Here is a 16045-nt window from a genome sequence, read left to right on the forward strand (position 1 = left end):
GAGTGGTGCAGTAACGGTATCGGCCCCATGGTGTGATGAACGTTGTCAGATGGCGGTCACATTCTCTGATTGGAACGCTGTGATAGCCATTCCAGGCGTCTGTTACCGTCTTTTTGGTGTTATGTGGCACCGCCATTGCTTGATGGAAGGGTGACTGGGTGTGGTGGGTCTCACGTGTGCAGTGCGCATTCAGTGGTTGCAGATCAACTGTCCTCCGTGGGGTCCCATCCTTCTTTGGACAGATGACCATTCTGCTGCACCATGTCACTGGTTCACCAATTGGCACCGGTTCCAGAACCCCTAACCTGATGTCGCGATCGATACCAGCCTTGACTTCTGCCTGCCAGTGTAAGGGGACAGGCACTGGGGTGTGCACCGCTTTTGGTGTTGCCTCGGGGTCAACCATCAGTGTGAGAGGCGGACCTTCCATGTGGGGTAGTGGCTGGTGTTCGCAGACATTGAATGTGCTGCTTTTGTAGTACTCCAGTAGCCATTTCTCCAGCCTCTCTCGGTTCTCGTCAGTGGCCGGAAATGGGATAGATGTAGGCAGTGTAGGGGGAAGCGATCTTTCCGGGCAGTTACAATTTGCATCGATAACTGCTGCCACTGCAGCACCAACTGTGTTGGATTCGCCAATGGTTGGGAAGCTACTAGACACGAGGCCTAGATCGACGCATGCTTCACGACTGAGATACATGTTCCGTGTGTCAGGTGAGATGTAGCAGATTTGTCGGGTTTCAATAATGTCGCCATTGGCTGTGCGACCAGACAGGTGTAGGAGCATGGCGCCGATAATCCGGACCCTTCCACTGTTAACAGCATTCATCTTCAGGTTGACAGGTAACAGGTCTTCATTACGCAGCCCGAGTTTGTGGAAAATATTAAGTCCTGTGAGGCAGCTTTGACAGCCAGTGTCGGCCATGGCCTGGAGCCTGGCCGATTTTGGTCGGGATGACAGTGGCTGGCCGAAATGGTCATAAGATTCCTTATCGATCCGTGCTATGAGTTTTATGTACGGCTGTGGTTGAGACTTCTTCTTGGTCCAGCCAGAGAGGTGGTCAAATATATGGTGGTCGAGGTGTAGTGGAGTTGACAAGGTGGCCATGGCCCTTTTAATTTGCGGCTTCCAAATGGCCGTTTCTCGTTCCGTGACAGAGCAGAGGAGATCGTGGACCTGGCTGCTTTCTTCCACATCATGAGCATCCATTGATTTGTCCGTAGGTTTGTTGTCCGCCTTTTTCGTGCCTCCCCGGCAGACATGTGCAAAATGGCCGCGAGTGGCGCATTTACTGCATGTTTTCCCGTAGGCATTGCAGAATTGACGCCTTTGGTCGATGTTCGGCTGTTTGCCATGACCAGTTTTGCCGCAATAACTACAAATGGCCGCCTGCTTGTCGGTAGTGATCAGGGCTCTTTTGTTCTTCCAGTTTTTGTATTGGCTTGCGCCATGAGCGCCTTCACTATTGAGCAAGGCATTCTGGGAACGTTTCCCTGCTTCCTTGGCCTCGACGAAAATGAGAACTTCCTCCAAGCTCATGTTCTGATTTTGATCGCCGAGAATGTCCTGTTGTATATCTTCATCGGCGAGTCCCCGACATAGGACATCGCGAACCATGTCCTTGGTGTAGTCGACATCAGTAGGGGGATTGCATGAGCATACAACAGAAAACTTGCAGATCTGAGCTTGACCAGCCAGACGGGCTGCGTAGGTACGAATTGGTTCTTCTCGGTCCTGTCGCATGTTGTGGAGGTTTACGCGGGACACCATGGTATTCTCCTCTCGGACAGCAAGGGACCGAATGGCTTGTAGTATAGCTGCCTCGTCCTTGATTTCAATGCGTGGGTTGCTGCGGTGGAGGTCACGTCGTAGGTTATCATCACAACATTCAAGGAGTTGAACGCGAACATCATTGCCGATTATCTGGGTCGCTGCCTTGTAACCATCCCATCTTCTGGTGAAATATTGCCAATCTTCGCTGGTACCGCCGGTTTGGATACGAGGACGGCTGACTTTGTCCGGTTTGGCTGGTGCAATGGACGTGTGGGTCATGGCGTGGATGGAGAGCTGGATAGCAGCAACGGCATTGTCAGTGCTGTCAGTAACGTAGACACAGCTCGGGAAGGGGCAGACTGCAGCAGGCATCTTCAGATGAGTTGATTGTTCATAAACAAGAATGTATCAATTGAATGCAGGCTTATTAGCAACAACGATGAACAATCAATCTGCAAGACAAAGAAAGCGATGGTAGATATTAGAATAAGATAATAGATACAGAATATGCAAATAACAATGCGCAGTATTACACAAGATGAGAACGCAATAGAGAACAGCACCATACAAGAGTTGTCTACAGTCAACGGTGCGGTAGCTTTTTAAATGCGAAAATCGACTGACATTATTAAAATAAAACGTATATGTACACTGTGTAAACATGTGCATGTATCATCTCATGTATGTACACTGATAAACATTACAGTACGGCAATGTCGGCAAATGTGGAAAAATAAGGGAAATATATAATCTTTATTTATCGGTGATCGTAATTCGTAAAAAAAAACATCATCAAAAAAAAAGTGTTGAACAAAATGATGTTAAATTGTAATTTCAATCTCGAAGAAACAAATTTTCAGCTTTTGCTCAATCATTGCGCAAAATGACATTGAGTCAATGTTTGTAATCACAACAGTATAGTTCGCGGCAGTCGTCATTATCTAAACGGAAGTTTGACAGCTCCGCCAACACTGTACGAAGTACATCTGGTGATAGGCGATCTATACAGATCGTTTAGCATTTGGAAATATTATTTTTATATGAAGGCGTAATGTCGTCCATTCGGGATTTATCCAATCGGATTTTAGTGGGCGTGGCCCCGTGGCCCCCAAATAACTTGACACATTCGATGTTGCGTCATATATACATGCATTCCGGTAAAGGTACATACTGTATATATAATCTATTTATTTTTGTCCCACTTTCTGTTAAATATTAATTTATTAGGAAATCATTTCCTTTATAATGTTCGGCTGCTTCGTGCGCGCTGTTGTTCGCAATCCTCGGGCTGCTGTACCTCATGAATCCCTCCGATCCGTAAGCAATTCTTTCTAAAAAATAGATATTATTATTACTATTAGTCATTTATGTACAAGAGAAGGTAAAATGAGAATACGAATAAGCTGTTATTATATTTCGTCACATATCGCTGGAGCCTGTTAGTGTTAACATATCGCTGTTTGAACGTTTAATAGGTTTGTGTTTTATGCGAACGTGGGTGTTTGGGTGTTTGGGTGTTTGTGGGATTATTGCTGATCGCACGAAAAACACGTTTCTCGGGACATGCGCAGCAAAGTCGCAGCACCTTTTCCACTGTTGACTTCGTGTTAAACCGAATAGAAAATGTATTTTTGGGGGGCGGGGGGGTTACAAAAGAAATCGCTCTTTTGTGCCTAAACCTTTTTGATTAATGACATCAAACAAATCAGATTCAGTCAAGCAAGGAAGGTGAGGGGAAAGATGTACTATATATTGTCCTGTCACCAGCGATTAAGACCAATGGATGACGGATAGCCGAAACGGTGATTGCGCACTCGAGATGGAAGGATGCTTGCTAGGCGTTTACCTGAACGGAACACACGGGTTTATTCTGAAACCACAAAACGCGCAAACACGACCAATAAAATGCAACAATAATGAATTTAATAAAAATAGACCAAGGAATGAAAATGAGTGCTGAGGTAAAAACTAAAATCCTACTGTGAGACATCTCCACACAGATTCACACCACACGACAGAGGAAAGATAAAATAAAAAGAAAATGTCCTTTTCGTGCACTTAGCTGGTCCCAAATGGCTTTCTGTAAGGCCAGCGGCGGTGGCGAAGTTCAATATAGCCACTCGCACGGGAAGCGCTCAAATGATGGCTCCACAGGCAGGAGGAGAGTCCCGAAGACTGTTTTTTTCCACTGTCGGGGAGGACAAGCGTGGCCTCCAATTCCTCCTTAACGGCCGCAACAGACTCCCCCAAAGCGCCGAAAGTCCACACAGCACAAGCACAAAAATACCACCAACACTACAAATGGGCAGCCTTCCTGCCAGAGCCAAGATCGAGAGAGAGAAAGATGTGCTCTTCTTCTTCACTCATCTGCCAATCGGGGCATTCAGCGGGACGTGGCCTGACGGCTTTCTCTCCACCCCCACTCTCTATCACACCACTCCAGGGGCATGGCCTTTTTCCTTAATCGGTCCTTTGGGCGGGGCTTAATCTGATCGGCTCTGCTTGGCGTTTGTAGGCGGTTGTTGTTGTTGTTTAAAAGGAGGTGTTTTTACAACAAAACGTAAGAGTAAATTACAGAGGGGACCTCACGTACTGGGGAAAATTTGCCTTAATCCCCACACTAATTAGCACTGCTTCACCCCATGTGTGAAGACACATAAACAATCTTAAGCTACAGTTTCCCTACTTAAGTACATTGAGATTTCTCCTACGCATCCATGGCCCAGGCTATCTATATATATAAAACACAGTTTGTGTGTGTGTGTGTGTGTGTGTGTGTGTGTGTGTGTGTGTGTGTGTGTGTGTGTGTGTGTGTGTGTGTGTGTGTGTGTGTGTGTGTGTGTGTGTGTGTGTGTGTGTGTGTGTGTGTGTGTGTGTGTGTGTGTAATGTTACCGATAGACTCCTAAACGGAGAGGCTCACGTACTTGATATTTGGCACAGACATGGCCATTGAGCCTGGGACGAACATGGCTGACCTAAAAATTTATTTCATAATATGCTTTTACCATATTTTTATCTCAGCGCGAAATATTATGACCGGAATCTGACCGGTCGCAGAGCAGCGCGCTGATTCGCTCAGAGCGATCACGTGATGTTCCCTGCCGCCATTAACTCAGTTACGTGTTCGCACGTATTTCAGAGCGAAAAGCAATTGCCTTTTTTCACATTTAAGCGACGAACATTGCCATTCACACCACATAGGTTTTTTTCCCTTTCATCTTTAGATTCATATTTTTTGCCATAACGTAGCGCATTATGGCTCTCTCGAGCTCGAGTTAGCCAATCACCTGGGAGCATGAGGCCACGTTGGCCACGCCCACGACAGGACGCAGAGTTGCAATCGATCGCTCAGAGCGATCACGTGATGTTCCTTGCCGCGCGACTATCTATATATATCACTCAGATCCCTCACAATCGACCACCACCACCTCCTGCAATACTAAATATCACTCAGATCCCTTGGAATCGACCACCACCTCCTCCTACAATACTAAATATCACCCAGATCCCTTGGAATCGACCACCACCCCCTCCTACAATACTAAATATCACCCAGATCCCTTGGAATCGACCACCACCCCCTCCTACAATACTAAATATCACCCAGATCCCTTGGAATCGACCACCACCCCCTCCTACAATACTAAATATCACCCAGATCCCTTGGAATCGACCACCACCCCCTCCTACAATACTAAATATCACCCAGATCCCTTGGAATCGACCACCACCTCCTCCTGCAATACTGAATATCACCCAGATCCCTTGGAATCGACCACCACCTCCTCCTACAATACTATATATCACTCAGATCCCTTGGAATCGACCACCACCTCCTCCTACAATACTATATATCACTCAGATCCCTTGGAATCGACCACCACCTCCTCCTGCAATACTAAATATCACCCAGATCCCTTGGAATCGACCACCACCCCCTCCTACAATACTAAATATCACCCAGATCCCTTGGAATCGACCACCACCTCCTCCTGCAATACTAAATATCACCCAGATCCCTTGGAATCGACCACCACCTCCTCCTACAATACTATATATCACTCGGATCCCTTGGAATCGACCACCACCTCCTCCTACAATACTAAATATCACCCAGATCCCTTGGAATCGACCACCACCTCCTCCTGCAATACTAAATATCACCCAGATCCCTTGGAATCGACCACCACCTCCTCCTACAATACTATATACCACTCAGATCCCTTGGAATCGACCACCACCTCCTCCTGCAATACTATATATCACTCAGATCCCTTGGAATCGACCACCACCTCCTCCTGCAATACTAAATATCACCCAGATCCCTTGGAATCGACCACCACCCCCTCCTACAATACTATATATCACTCAGATCCCTTGGAATCGACCACCACCCCCTCCTACAATACTAAATATCACCCAGATCCCTTGGAATCGACCACCACCTCCTCCTACAATACTAAATATCACCCAGATCCCTTGGAATCGACCACCACCCCCTCCTACAATACTATATATCACTCAGATCCATTGGAGTCGACCACCACCTCCTCCTGCAATCTATATATACTAGGACGTGCCCGTACGTGGGTGCCCGTTCCTTGCCAAAAATTAAAAAAAAAATGTCTTCGCCCATGCATGCATGGGCGTGCCCGTAAGTGCGTGATGTGACCGTACAATGAATGTATCGTCCCGACGCCGCAGCTCGGATGGCGCTGCAGTTAATCGGGCCTGTATCGGCAGAGTTATTATAAACGTGTACTACAATCGATCGTACCTTACAACAATCAACACAGATTGCAACGTCAAATAAATGAATACGCTCTCAAATGTGCTGTCCGAGGCAGCGTCTGCTCGCCACGTTCAGCATCAGTACGTCGTCACTATGACTATCCGTAAGTCCGGAAGTGACGTCCTCATTTGACTGTCCGGAAGGTCGCATATCGCAGTTACGATGAATCGCAAATTAGTTTTAATTCGTTTTAAAACATAGTTTAACGCCAACATAGTTTGCCAACGTGAAATAAATGAATACGCTCTCAAATGTGCCGTCCGAGGCAGAGTCTGTTCGCCACGTTCGGCACACGTGATAGCTCGCTGCTCTCTGATTGGTTGAATCGTTTTTTGGACATAGCTCGGTAACTACTTCTCCGATTAATATGAAACCTTGAAAAGGCACATCCTCAGGTCCCCAGCAATATACCTGGCAAGTTTCAAGTATATCGGACCCGTGGTTGTCGAGAAACAGCGGTCACAGACACACATACACACAGAGATTACTGGAATTATAGATAGACTAGGGCATGCCCGTACTATATATATATCTAAAATTATATCCCCCCCCCCTCTATTTACATGAAATGGTTTGGTCCATTCGCAAAGCCAAAGCGAACGGCTTGCGAGTACGGTGACAATCCCCCCCCTCTATTTACATGAAATGGTTTGGTCCAAAGCGAACGGCTTGCGAGTACGGTGACAATCCCCCCCCCCTCTATTTACATGAAATGGTTTGGTCCAAAGCGAACGGCTTGCGAGTACGGTGACAATCCCCCCCCTCTATTTACATGAAATGGTTTGGTCCAAAGCGAACGGCTTGCGGAGTTTGGTAAAGAAATCGCCATAGCGTGCACAAACGCGCAGGAAAGCGAAAGAATCGCAAATTAGTTTTAATTAGTTTTAAAACATAGTTTAACGCCAACATAGCGGCAACATAGTTTGCCAACGTGAAATAAATGAATACGCTCTCAAATGTGCCGTCCGAGGCAGAGTCTGTTCGCCACGTTCGGCACACGTGATAGCTCGCTGCTCTCTGATTGGTTGAATCGTTTTTTGGACATAGCTCGGTAACTACTTCTCCGATTAATATGAAACCTTGAAAAGGCACATCCTCGGGTCCCCAGCAATATACCTGGCAAGTTTCAAGTATATCGGACCCGTGGTTGTCGAGAAACAGCGGTCACAGACAAACAAACAAACACACAGACACACAGAGATTACTGGAATTATAGATAGATAAAACAGTGTGTGTGTGTGTGTGTGTGTGTGTGTGTGTGTAATGTTACCGATAGACTCCTAAACGGAGAGGCTTACATGCTTGATATTTGGCATAGACATGGCCATTGAGCCTGGGACGAACATGGCCAAACTCAAAATATTTGACGATCCATATTTTTTATTCATATTTACCTCAGCGCATTTCAGCGCACGGAATCAACGGAATCAGAGCAGGTGGGCGCTGATTCGCTCAGAGCGATCACGTGATGACGCTATGACGCTATGAACGCTATGAAAAAAAAAATTGCGATGACGCTATGAAACGCTATGAACGCGATGACGCTATGAACGCTATGACGCTATGACGCTATGAAACGCTATGAAGCTATGAACGATATGACGCTATGAAAAAAAAAATCGCTATGACGCTATGAAACGCTATGAACGCGATGACGCGATGACGCTATGAACGCTATGAACGATATGACGCTATGATGCTATGAAGCTATGACCGCTATGAACGATATGACGCTATGAAAAAAAAAATCGCTATGAAACGCTATGAACGCGATGACGCTATGAACGCTATGACGCTATGACGCTATGAAGCTATGACCGCTATGAACGATATGGCGCTATGAAAAAAAAAATCGCTATGACGCTATGACACTATGAACGCTATGACGCTATGACGCTATGAAAAAACAAAATCGCTATGACGCTATGAAACGCTATGAACGCTATGACGCTATGACGCTATGAACGCTATGACGCTATGATGCTATGAAAAAAAAAAATCGCTCGCTTTACCAAGGGGCTCGCTCCCCCCCCATTCCCCTCCCCTCCCCTTCCCCTGCCCGGCAATGCCGGGTACTTCTGCTAGTAAATTATACAGTTCTACCATCCCTACGGTATCCCCTCACCTATCCTCATGAACGTAACAATATACATCTGGTTTTTTTGGTGGGGTGGGGTAGCTTTGACAGGCCCTTCCGTTTGGGAGAGTGGGGGGTGGGGGGAGAGGGAAAGGAAGGGGGAAATATTTACCCATGCGAAGAGTGCTTTGACGTCAGTGTTGCCCAGGTAAAAAAGGAAATTGTAATACCCTCTGCCAGCACCACCAGGTGGCGCTACATGGTACACATTTGCACAGAGAATTTCGTCCCTCCCCTGACTGTTACCCTCCCCCCCCCCCCCCCCCCCACACAAAGTTGTATTTATATTTGTACTGCAAAGGAAAGTAAATATTTGTACTATAAATATATATATAAATCAATATAAAGTATTTGTACTATAAATTTATATAAAGTAAAGTATAAAGTAAAGTATATAAGCGTTTATAGATGGAGTACCCGGCGTTGCTCAAGCGAAATAGAAACATTAACATATTTGAAATGAGGGCAAATATAATGGAAAAGTAATTACATCCAAATCAGAATCCATCACAAATGTCAAACCATCATTTTACCTTATCGTTCAATATATTCTGGTGAATGTGCCCTTCATCACGTTTCTGAGTTAAGTATGATGACGTCTAGGAAGAAGAAGAAACCCTACCACCAATTTTGACCACTTCCGGAATTGTTTGATTAATTTGTGTTCAAATGTCTGGTAATTATTTTGTATTTATTTATACAAATGTGTACTTGTATATAACTATCATTAATCAAAAAGGCTTAGGCACTACAGAGTGATTTTTATTTTATTTTATTTTTTAATCCAAAAAAACAAACCTTTTTTTTTCAAAAATTTGTTTTCCCCTAAAACACTCCCAGGTGCTCACTGATGAACCTCTGAAAGTTTGACGAAGATCCGTTCAGCCATCTTTGAGAAAAATTGCGACACACAGACAGATCAGTATTTTTTCCAAAAAAAATAGTATTTTCAAAAAAACTCAGAAGAATACCCTTAGGACATACACACTGGAGAGATATACAGTATATGTAATGGCACAATACTCACTAACTTTTGTGTCTGCAGTATATTCATTCTTCTGGCTTGCAAAATAGTCGTGCCACAAAAGTATGCTTGTTATATGATGTGTATATGTTTAAAGATATAAAAGAAATATATATAAAAAAACTTTGATGTGTGTGTTGTGTGTTTTATTCACTATTTTATTGCGAAAATTAGCCAAAAATGGCAGCCAAAAATGGGACATAAAGTGACAAGTATTTTTGAAAATGAAAAATAACATATTTACAGGACATTTTCTTTGTTTACATTTTGACACTAGTTTGGTTGTGGATGAAAGAAATATATCCACAAACAATCACTTCCGGAAAGGTGGTTACCTAATCAATAAATCGATCCGACTGTTACCGGGAACGTAAGTTACCTTCGTGTCCACTGGACTTTCACATTTTGGTTGATCAATTATAACAATTCCTAACTATCTGTAGAATACCGACTACGTGAGAAACACTTCTTCCATTGAATACTTTTCCTCAGTATTTCACGCAAGTTCTGAAACCCTGACCTTGGGGATGAAAATTAAAAACTTTCGCCGAGGATAATTTCCGTGTGCACTTTGTAACGTACGTAGAACCCCCGTAGGCTTTTAAACCGTGAAAGCAAAAGACGGGTTTCCAAGACTGGTGAGTGGGGGAATGCCTATCACTCATCATCCAATCAGACAAATGCCTGAAGCAGCCGCCAATTCCGAATGAACGCTGAAATATGAAACACAGTGTCCAATTTAGCATATTTACGTTTATTTATTTATTTATTTTTAGTTTAACATATTTAGACGTAGTTTTTCTACGTACGTGACATAGGTCACGAACAGCGACGTTCACTGCAAATAATGTTCCCAGTCCGTTGTTACGTACTAGTCCGGCAGCTAAGCTAAATATAGCATAACAATTGTGCATTTTGTGAGGAAAGCACCAAATTTGGCACACTAGTAGACTATCATATTATGAAAAGATCTGGATATTGGGCCATCTCAGATTCAGAGATTTGCTTTTTGCAAGATTTTCAGATTTTGCAGATTTGCAAGCTGAGATTGCAACGCCAGGGACGGCCGACTCCTTCCTGCGAGCTGCCCACGTCACCCGCACAAGAAGAGCTCATCAAATCACTGCAGCGGCGCTGCACATCCTGCAACACCGTTCGTATGAACGCCACTGTTTGACATATGCTGATGATGCAGAAGACCTGCCTGAGTTCGAAGACTGGTGTCACCAGAGAGGAGAAGACATTCCCAACTTTCAGTACTGGGCAACTGTGCTGGAACTAGAGATGTTGGTACTGGTCTACGTGCGTTCTCTGCAGCAGGCTTCATTCACGATGTACCTTGATGCCCTGACGGAAATGGTCCCATGGTTCCATGCCTTAGACCACACACACTATGCCAGATGGGTCCCTGTTCACCTGAGGGACATGGTTGCACTCCCAATGAAGCACTCAGATGTAGCCAGAGAATTCAGAGCTGGCAACTTCACTGTACAGAAGACGAAGAAGGTGTTCTCTTCGATCCCAATCGACCAGGCGCATGAACAGAATAACGCCTGCATCAAAGGAGATGGTGGAGCAGTCGGCCTCACTGACAACCCAAGTGCCCTGCGGTGTTGGATGATTGCCGGGCCAGAAGTTGCCAGGGCCATAGAAGAGTTCCAAGATGGCCATCAACACTGGGGGAGGCGAGAGGACACACGTCATCACGACCAGACACCAAGTGTGCACACCTCTTTCGCCAAGGATGTCCGCGCCATTGTCAGCGTCATAGAAGAGCTTGGCAACCCCTTTGAGGAAGAGAGCATGGATCTGGTTGTCCTTGACACAAAGGAAATTGCAGGTCCTGCTGCAGTTGAGACTGTCAGGAATGTGAAGAAGATTGGCCAAGAGCAGTTCCAGGCTTTCACCAGAGAATGCCTGGTGGAAAGGACCAAGCCAAATGATGATGCAATTCGTCGGAACAAGCTGAAGGTGTCATTTTGGAAAATGGCTGCCACAGCCATCAGGGGCTGAATTTGAGATGGCCCAATATCCAAATCTGTTCATAATAGGATAGTCTACTAGTGTGCCAAATTTGGTGCTTTCCTCACAAAATGCACAACTGTTATGCTAAGTTGCCCCACTATACGTAGATTCTGGTAACTATTTGTACGTAGCTGAGCAATTATAGATAACAGTTTCACTATTTGTATTTGTAATAATAATATGCTTATCAGGATCAGCGTCTCGTTTTAGAAATGCATACAACGTAATGAATAAATCAATCAAATAGCATGACCCTTTTTTCTGCTACCGTGTCAACGTAAGTTACACGGACACGCACATCTGACGAGTATTTGTAACGTACGTAGTATTATTTGATTTCTGCATAGTACTTCCGTAAATTGGAGTTCTGATTCTAACAAATTATCACTAAGATATTTACAGTTCTTATGTTTTGAATTTACGATAGTGAATGCGATTTGAAGGCGGCGTAACAGTTAAATTTAATGCTACATAAGCAACTTTGGACATCGTCCGTCGGCTTGATCTTGCTTCCGTTGTTACTTACGTAGTAGCCTCGTCGTGGGTTGTTCAGATCGTTGTTTGGTGTGGGCTTACGTTGTTATTTATTACTTGAAATATAAATTTACGTACAGAAATCCAATTCAGACATTGTTAGTTGATTTGAACGTCGGAAAAAAAATGATTTTTTAAAACTCTTGTGCACTACGTAAGTTACGACAGGACAACACATTAGTTTGAACACTTCCGGCAGTGAATTTATTTTATTTTCATATTCATTTGCGACAATGCATTTTGGTCTTAATTAGCTCTCTTGCGTTTACAAAGTAATGGAAATCATGTTATTTGTTAGATTATGATTTACAGGCGTCAACATTTTGACGCAATAGTCGTACAACTTTTCGCTGAGTGGCGCACGCACGGTGTGCGGCGAGATCCCACCCGGCTACTGCCGGCGGTAATGGGTGACAAAGTCCGCTAATGCGTGGCGTGCCGCCGTGGACTGGCTGCTCTATTCAAATGATCGACCTGGGCCAAAAAGTATCGAATGAAATATTTAACAAAAAATTATACGTCGCACAAGTTGCAGCTAATATGAATGTTCGCAAAAAAAATCCACTTCAGACAGGATTTTGTTAGAATTGGCCGTTTCATTTTTGAAATAGCTCTTCCCAAATATGAATATTTGATAGAATACATCTATCTCTACATACATGTTATCTTGATGAAATGACTAGTATGCATTTCTTTATGCCTGTTTGTTTATTTATTACACATCAGTTTATTTATTTTACTGTAACATGGTGATGAAGAAATTAACAGGATTTAAAGATCATGCCAGATTTATTTATGGGATTCAATTATTGAATGATAGGTTGGTTTGTATTTGGAGTGAGCTGTTTATTATTTGAATGAGCTGCACACATTATGAATTTGTCATTTTCACTGTTTTCTTCAACCCCCACCAGCCGCCCCCCCCCCCACCCCCTCCCAACACTGTCGAGGCTTTTTGATTGAACTATGCAGAAGCACAGAACATAATTTTATTAAGGACAGTTTTTGTTTAATAGCATCACATCTAATGTTTGGCTTCTCAAAAACTGGATCTGACCTATCATTACATTTGTAACTTTTAATACAACAAATGGTTAACACAAAGTTTAGAAATTGTTCCGATCAGTCAAAACGATCAAATGTCATGCATTAGAAAATCATTAAACAGTAACATGCAAATAGACATTTCAGATGTAAAAACAAATGAGAGGTGAATGTTAATGCTAGTCATGTACTTTTGTAGGATGAAGTTCACATTTACATGCACAGCAAATGAAGAGCTTAGAAAGGAAAACAGAAAGGGGAAAATGTTACAGTGGAAACAAGCATTGTTCACATTTTTGTTAGATGATTAACTTCAACTGTTACTGCTAGAGAAGTGAATGTGCTGCAAACTTGTTCTCTTTATTAGTGAGACCATGCATTGTCTCCAAGTAAACTCAACACTGGTAGAAGTGTTTTTGTGCAGCTGAAAAATGAGAAGAAATCAGTTTGTCACCATTGCATTGTGCATACATGAGATGTTTTTCTGGGGCAGGGGGATGTGAGTGAGGGAACAGGGTTAACTAGCAAAACATGCAATTCTCAATTTATCCCATACCATCTCTTAGATTTTATGCAAGGAATACATTGTGATTTTTATAACAGGAGCAATTGCTGTGTATGTTTTTATGGTTGGTGCAGTATTCTGCCGTAAAGAGCAGGAATTTAAATACCTACACAAGAAAAGAAAACTTAAATTTATACATTATATTCCAGCTTAAGAAAATTTCCCGGGTTCTTTGTATACCAAGTTCACTTTGATTAATCATAACCATAAGTTATCATGCGACACAACCCCCTCTGGAACACCCCCCCCCCCCCCCCCCAAAAAAAACAACAACACCGAAACTGTACCTCAGTTTGAAAAAAAAAGACGATGTACAGCACATCTCGTGCTTGAAACTTTCATGTAAAAAGGTTGACATGTTCAATAAACTGTTGTTTGCTTGAACTGATGACTTTTGGTGTCCAGCGTCAATATTGTAACTTAAGAAAACTAGGAGTTAATATGTCTATGGTTTGCAAAATAAAATTGGTGTTAATGAGCTAAGTTACATTTGTCTGTGTGTGTGTGTGTGGTTGACATATTTGTAAATAACAAAGGGTGCTTTGAAAGTGCAGCAATGTAGTTTAACAGAAACATTTGATACTTTTTTTTTTTCTTTTCTTTTGTTTTGTATACTGAATCGAGGCTCGTGAAAGCTGACATTTACTTCACAAACAAATCAACCAGACAAACAAAATATATAAAAAGATGGAGCGGAAGACAAGAGAAGGGGAAGCACACAAACACTTGAGAGCACACAACATTTAAGAGCAGGGAGATGTGTGCGAGGGAGAGGGCTTGGGGGGAGGAGGCGTGGGAAGGGGGGGGGGGGGAGAATTATAAAACACAAGGACACCAAGGACTTCCAGGACAGAAGTTGGTATTTCAAAAAAGTTGATTTGGGGTGAAATTAGCGGGGGTAAAAAAGATCAAGGTTTTGGATGGGGGAAGATAAGAGATGGTGGGGTGGTGAACAGCTGTTTTAAAGACCTGGAGGGTGGAGTGGGATTGAAGAGAGCCACATGTAGTTGTTTAGTACAGTTCACCATTGGAGGCAGATCCCCATACCTGCCAGTATAGTGGGGAGAAAAGTGAAATTTGGAGAAATTTGATTGGTCCAATGATAAATTTTGGGATTCTGTAGGGTGGATGGCACTTTTGGACCTGACCACCCGGAATACCTGCACATCAAGGTAGGGGTAAGGCCTTGATGGTTACTGTCCCAGGCTTCAGGACTTGCTTATGTAAATTGGGACAGGTAATTTGGAGTTAGGGGCGGGTGAAAGTGATGACATGGTCGGTGAGGGGGATGGAATGTGTGCCACAGGGTCTTGTGGGTGGCGTTTGTTTTTGTGTTGTGGTTATGTGTTTTTATGTGGTCGTGATTTTGAAAATGGAAATATGAGTGAGTGGTGATTATTGTGAAATGTGTTTTGAAAATGTGATTTAAATGTTAATTGGGGATTTCACATGAAGCAGGCCATGGCCACTCTTTTGTACCATCTATGGAAATGTGTTGGAAAATTGAATGGTAGCGGGGGAGGAAATGTGTTTTGGGGATTTTGTGGGTGGGAAAGGTGTGTGTCCGCAGGTACCGATCAAGCTCTGAGGAGCGATGCCTGCAGCCCCCCTCTGCAGCAATTACCCTGGCAGCCAGTGGTATCTGGAGATTGGAGCTCGTCGGTGGAGGTTTGTTTGGGCGCCCTGGGGTAGGAGAGACTCCCAGCGACCCGTGTAGCTGCGCTGAAGCAGGACGCCACGGAGCCTGGTGTGTGGAGACCCCCACCGGCATGGTAACGGCAGAAAGGGCTGTTTGACTGTCACGGGTCAAGAGGTAAAGGGGGGGGGGGGGCAATGAATTTGTAAGTCAAGTGACTTGTTTTTGGACTGCGGGCACCACAGCCTGAAGCGCCCCCACAATCTTACTTGTGCGGTACCTCCCTGCTGCCTAGTTGAGAGAAATGCACACACATGAATATGACATCGATGCCAAGGGTCCTGCAGGGGGGTGAAATAAGTGCTTGGTAATTATTTTTGTGTGGTGATGAGTTATGGAATTCCGGTGTGTACCCTGGTTAGAATAGGTACACCGTATACCTGCGTGTCGTAAGAGGCGACAAAGAGGGTTGGCGTTAGGAAGGGCATCCGGCCATAAAAACATTGCCTCAAAAAG

General features: G+C 44.0%; 1 protein-coding gene across 8 annotated transcripts in view; it reads left to right on the plus strand.

The window, feature by feature from the left end:
• The first annotated feature begins 2884 nt into the window (after nt 1-2884).
• The window catches only part of LOC137423087 (kynurenine--oxoglutarate transaminase 3), a 74248-nt gene continuing 61087 nt past the window's right edge, over nt 2885-16045 (plus strand). The window contains exon 1 of one of the 8 annotated variants that reach the window (XM_068109887.2): nt 2885-2928. Coding sequence is in view for 2 of the 8 variants with exons in the window: in XM_068109886.2 (XP_067965987.2) it covers nt 3017-3088 (72 nt within the window). In the remaining 6 variants the exon portion in view is untranslated. Of the gene's footprint in view, nt 3089-16045 lie in introns of all 8 variants that reach the window. The other 7 variants (XM_078774703.1, XM_068109886.2, XM_078774706.1 and 4 more) reach the window with 7 other exon arrangements.

This window comes from Myxine glutinosa, chromosome 3 (assembly GCF_964187855.1).
Source record: "Myxine glutinosa chromosome 3, kmMyxGlut1.1, whole genome shotgun sequence".
Taxonomy (NCBI): domain Eukaryota; kingdom Metazoa; phylum Chordata; class Myxini; order Myxiniformes; family Myxinidae; genus Myxine; species Myxine glutinosa.